A 5,731-nucleotide genomic window follows, 5' to 3' on the forward strand; every position below is an offset into this window, starting at 1 on the left:
ACGCTCTCAAAAAGACCAGAGAGAACCAGGCTATCAGGTGCTTTGCCCATGGCACCCCGAGGGTCTTCTGACCTTCTGGGTGTCTTCTGCCACAGCAGACAGTGAAGGAAAAGCCTGTGGTTCATGGGGTCCGGCAGAGTCAGGCCCCATGGGAGCAGGTGGCCTTGGCTTTTGTCCACCTCTGTAAGCACACGAGAAGCCTGATGGCTGAGCGATGGTCATCTTCCAGCGGGCAACGGGGGAGCTGAACTCCTCCCTTGCCTCTCCGCTGGACTCTCATTCCTTTGGCTCAGGTCTGGGTGGCGAACCACTTGGCCTTGCTGAGTCCTGACTTGCATCCTGAGACGTGATACCTGGCTCCACGCCTGTTTGTGCCCCATGTCCCACATGCAGTCTCATGGTGGAGCCCATCCCAACTCGCACCCCATTTTGCAGCACAGATGTCCCTGAACTGCTTGCAGAGCAAAGAAACCTGCAGGAAAGGGAGTGCTGGGCTGTCAGAGTTGACGTGGAGAAGGGTGTTGGGGCCAGGGACTGATCTGTAGCCGAGCCACCTCTTGCAGATTTCCGTGCAGCAGGCAAGAAAGGGCTGGTACTGCCCCAAGCCTCAAGACGGGACCGTCGAGAGCAGCAGATACATCCCCTGGATTCAGCAGTGTCTCTCCCCACAGCAGCTCTCCCACTTGTCCGAGTGTCCTGGCTGCCCTCCCCTGCCCAGAGCCGGCAGCAGGCGAGGGGCTGCGGGCAGGCTGCTCCCTGCACGTTTGACCCCCGGGGCTACGATTTCTCCTTTGCTCTTACAGACCCCCACCATGGCGCCGCCCCCCACCAGCCCCATCCCCATGGGCCAGCATGGACAGCCAGGCAGCGCAGGCGGGCACGGGAGCCCGGGGCTGGGCTGCCACGGTCCCCACGCGGAGGGACCTGCCCCCGCGGTGCCTGGCTCGCGCCAGGGGAGGTGGTCTGGGGCGGGGGGAGCAGGGCTCCTGGAGCAGGCTGCCTTGGCTGCTGCTCCTGGAGCCTCGGGAGGGAAACTGAAACCAGAAAGGCTGGAGAGGAAAATGCCTACATGCGCCTGGGCTCCCGGCCAGGGACTGTCCGGAGAAGAGCTGGCTGCAGCGCCGCGTCCTCCTGCCTCTCCAGCCTGTCCCCTGCACCCCGGGCCTGGGACAAACCTCAGACCCCCCCCCAAAAATTCCCTTTCACCACCACATCCGTCCTCTGTTCCCTCACAGCGCGGAGCCCCAGATCAGGGACTATTTTGGCCTCCTGTAGTTCCTCTGCAGCACCAAACTCGGCTTCTCAGCACAAAAGGCGACCGAGTGTGCAGCAGGCGTGGGGGGGTCGGGATGCCCTCAGGGATGGAGGAGACCCCTAGCACCCCCTTCCCCGGCTCCTCGCCTGCCCACCCGCAGGCAGCAGCGGTGGCCACCCTCTGCTCCCGTGTTTCACGGCACAGTGGGGAAGCCCTGCTCAGGATACAGATTTTTGTCTCTCCCCCACATGGTGAGCCCTGGCCATAGTGTGGGACAAGATTTTTGCAAACATGCTGACCCATCTTGTCCCTGCTTGGACCTGACCCCCTCTGCTAGGACCCTGCTGTGCCAGGGGAGCATGGGGACCCTGCCAGGGGTGAGCGAGAGCCTGTGCCTTTCCCAAATCATCCTCCCAGCAAAGTGGTCAGGAGCCATCCCCATGGAGCTGGAGGAGAGCCCTCCACGTGGTCCCCCATCGCCAGCACCATCTCCTGGGACACAGCATGGTGCCTGGGCTGGGTCTGCCCTCCGCTGGGATGCTGCTCCTTGGGTGCCTCATGGGCCCTCCTGCCTGCAGCCAGCATTCCAGCCTGGAAAACACAAGATTAGAGGGAAATCACAAGACAACGTGGAGGTGCTTTCCCAGCCTCAGGGTTGCCAAGTCTGATCTATAGCTGCAGGAAAAAATGAAACAATAAGAGAAAACCTTTTTTTGCATTAGGAAGAAGAAATACCGACTGGAACAGGATGGCTGCAAGGCCAGGCCAGCTCTGGGTGACCGTGCTGTTGGGGGCATTTCTTCTCAGTGTGCAGAAGCAGAGGAGTGATGAACACGATTGCGATGGGCTTTTACCCTTGGGACCTGCTCCCTCTCATTCATGTTCCCATGCAAAGCCGCATCCTGGAAATGACTGCAGCAGTTTTGCGGGTGGCTGTTTTACCCCTGCAGCACAGCCGAACCCTTCCCTTTGTTTTACAGGTGGGAAAGTGAGGAACAACCGCCATTGGGGTGGTCAGAAAGAAAGCTGGGGTCCCTGCCCTCTCCAGGCAGCACTGCCGGGCTCAGCAGGACCCAGCTGCACGTGGGGGCTGGTGGGCAGAGACGCGGTGGTGTCTCGGAGGAACAGATACGTGCGAGGAGAGATAACGCAGGGCCACTGACAGTGTGGATGTGGGTGCCTGTGGGCTCTGTGCTGGGAAACACTGCTGCTTAGCCAGCAGAAATGGCTAGCAGGGGTGGGTACGGGCAGGCAATTGGCCCTGCTCTGCGCCCCAGCACCCTCGGCACGAGGGCGGACGAGCAGCTCATGAGCCCCAGGTACCTGCCAGCTCCCAGGGCAGCCCCAGCACCGTGGCAGCTCCGTGCTCTCTGCTTCCTCCCATCCGACCATGAGCGGCTCTCGCTGCTCCCCACCCCAAAGCCTCTGGCAGGATTTTACCCCTTACAGCAACGTGTCCTGTCACCACCCCGTGGTGCCCAGGGACAAGTTTGGGGTGCGGCGTGTGGGGCCGGGAGCGGCAAGTAAGCATATGGGACATGCCTGGGGTGTGTGGAGAGCATATTCATGTATGTAAAAGGCCCATATGTGCATACAAGCATGTCTAATTCTGTAGAGGATGTGGGAGGCGGGGGTGTATGTGGTGGGGGAATGAGGTGTCGGAGGATATTCATATGTCTGCAGTATGGAAACTTTATGGTTTTGCCTCAAACCATTTCCCGTCATCACATGCCCTATAGAGTGTGCAGAAGGCTCAGGGTGAGGTTTTGTCTCTGTGCTGGTGAACACCACAGAGAGTCACATAAAGGGAAAAAAGCAGAGATTTTGTCCAAATTCTTTATTCTCCAGAATCATGATTTCATACATGTAAGCCAGGGCCACTCATCATCCAACGCTGAGACTCTGAGCCACTCTCCCATAAATACCCTCCCTGCCACCCTCCCATAAATAGCATTATTATCCACAAAAGAAAGTACTGTCCCATATGATAATTTATTAAATAATTTAAAATTATATAAGAACAATAGAGGTGCAGTCCCATGGGCCTTCCCAGGCCACGGGCGGAGGTGTCAGGGCAGAGGGATGAGGTTGCAGACTGGTCCGTGCAAGCCGAGGGCAAGCAGCAGCACCCCAACACGAGGTGTCTCCTGCTGCCCCTCCAGCAGTCCCTTGGAGCTGCCTGTGGATGATGTGGGTTCGGGCAGCTCCTGTTGCCCCAGTGTCCTGCTCCATCGCAGGAGCTCAGGATAATGCGACTCGTGCATGACAGCAGCTGGGCTTGCCATCTTGCTTTGCTCAGTTCTGCTTCAAGTTTTGCAGGTAACCTTGAACCCAGGTGTCACTGGGGTTGGCACAGACCTGGCGGCCTTTCTTTGTGATGAACCTGTGGAACATATAAGATCTCTGCTCAGACCTGCATCCCAGGAGAGCCTGGATCCCAGCTTTGGGGCATTGCAGGAGGTTCTCCCCTGTGCCCTAAGCTGATGCTGAAACCAGTGGCTGGCTGTGATTTCCCCCACTCCCATCCCTTCTCCCACACTGCCTCCTCAACTCCTGCAGGAACATCCCTGGGCGTCCCCACAAGAGCATCCCTGGCAGTCCCTGTGCAAGCCCTTTCCCCTTGGGGTTCCCTCACTCTGCGCTGCTCCTGCAGACCCCCGTGCCCACAGGCACCCTGCAGAGCTGGTCACTCACACACGCACACCCCACAGCGGCTGTCCCCACGCTGCCCCAGCTTGTCTGCACCCAGGAGTTAGCGCTGGTACTTACACGATGGCTGGCAGGGTGCAGCTGGTGCTGGTGCTGTAATAACGCAGGATGAGCTTCTGCGGGAGCTTGTGGTGTGTGTAAGAGAAGCAGCAGATTGGGAAGTCGGCTCCAGCTGGAAGAGGCAAGGAGAGACAACATGAGCATGTGCTGGGCTGTGCGTCGGGAGCAGCTGGCCCATCGGCTCCGGAAGCCGTGCTGGCAGGGAAGGGAGTGAGGAATTAGAGAATAATTAAGGTTGAAATGGACATTGGGGATCATCTGATCCAATACCAGGAACAGTATCGTCAGGTACTAGGGGAGAGTCCCACCCACTCATTGCTCAGAGCTTCGTTTCCCCACCTCCCCCAGCCCCAGGGTAGAGACCGAAGTCCCTAAACTATATCCAGGAATAAGTACTCTGCGCCCAGGATGGCTGGACGGATGGATGGATGATGGACGGATGGATGGATGATGGACGGATGGATGGATGCATGCGTGATTTTCTCATTCTGAGGTTCCTACATGTAGCTGATCTCAGTGCAGAGTGGAGAGTGGTACAAATGCTGAAAAATTCCCAGTTATCTGCCACGTGAGCTCAATGGAGAAAAGATAACGAAGGCTCAGATCTCTTCTTCCATCAAAAATGAAAAAGCAGGACTCACCTGGGCCAGAGAAAGTTTGGGAGCAAGAGGCTGCAATGAGGAGAAGAGCAAAAACGGCTGCAGGGACCTTCATCTTCCCGTCGGGTGAGGACAGTCGGAGCAGGACCAGAAGCTCTGGCAGATGCGGCTCAGACTGCAGCAGCTGGATTCAGCTCCCTTTTAACAGGGAGTCCTGGAGGCAGCCGGGAGAAGCCTGAGTGGAAATTCCAGAATGATGACAGAGGATGTCACGAAAGTGAAATAGCCAAAGGGAATTAGAAAAAAAAAGTCAGAAAGAATGGGATATGGTTCACATTGGAGCCAAATATCTTGAGCTCTGACTCAGTGCTCACTTCGTTTTCGATTTCATCAAATCAAATGGAAACTAAAATGTGCCAAGTGGCCACAAAGAGGAGAACTATTTATCTGAACTATAGGAGGGATTTTCCCTGTGAGTCTGTATAGCAAGAGACACAATGTTTGCCTAAGATTATGCAACCCTGGAAAAAAAAAAACAGGCAGGCTCCAAGGCACGCTCGTGCTGTTATGTGTCGGGTGTTTAAACTGCAGCACACGGAGCTGAGAGGTGGCTGGACTGCGGGCTCTGTGCTACCCAAAGCGCTCTGCCCCCACCAGTCCTGCAGTGCTTGGCTTAACGTGGAGCGGCGAGGAGCTGAGGCTGGAGGCACCCCTGGAGATCGTCCAGTCCAGCCCTGCTCAAAGCAGGGTCAGCTGGGAAGGCTGCCCAGGACCATGTCCAGATGGGCTTTGAATATCTCCAGGGACGGAGATATTCCACAATCTCTCTGAGCAACCTGTTTCAGTGTTCAGTAATAAAGTTTTATCTGGTGTTTAAATAGAATTTCCTGTTGTCCTGTCACTGGCCACCACTGAGAAGAGTCGGGCTCCATCTGCTTTGCTCCCCACACACATGTTGATAAGATCCCCCATTGAGCCATCTTTTCTCCAGAATGAAGAGTCCCAGCTCTCTCAGCATCTCCTCCTAGAAGAGATGGTCCTGTCCCTTCAACATCTTTGTGGCTCTTTGCTGGACTCTCTCCAGTATGTCCATATGCCTCTCATACTG

General features: G+C 56.6%; 1 protein-coding gene across 1 annotated transcript; it reads right to left on the reverse strand.

Annotated features, from left to right (window-relative positions):
• Positions 1-3,230: 3,230 nt before the first annotated feature.
• LOC142090791 (C-C motif chemokine 4-like) lies at positions 3,231-5,182 on the reverse strand. The gene is made up of 3 exons (XM_075169155.1): positions 4,666-5,182; positions 4,025-4,136; positions 3,231-3,638 (listed from the first exon to the last, which is right to left on the reverse strand). The coding sequence occupies exons 1-3, from the start codon at positions 4,736-4,738 to the stop codon at positions 3,551-3,553; spliced, it is 273 nt and encodes a 90-aa protein (XP_075025256.1). The 5' UTR covers positions 4,739-5,182; the 3' UTR covers positions 3,231-3,550.
• Between the last annotated feature and the right edge of the window lie 549 nt (positions 5,183-5,731).

Source organism: Calonectris borealis, chromosome 19 (assembly GCF_964195595.1).
Source record: "Calonectris borealis chromosome 19, bCalBor7.hap1.2, whole genome shotgun sequence".
NCBI lineage: Eukaryota > Metazoa > Chordata > Aves > Procellariiformes > Procellariidae > Calonectris > Calonectris borealis.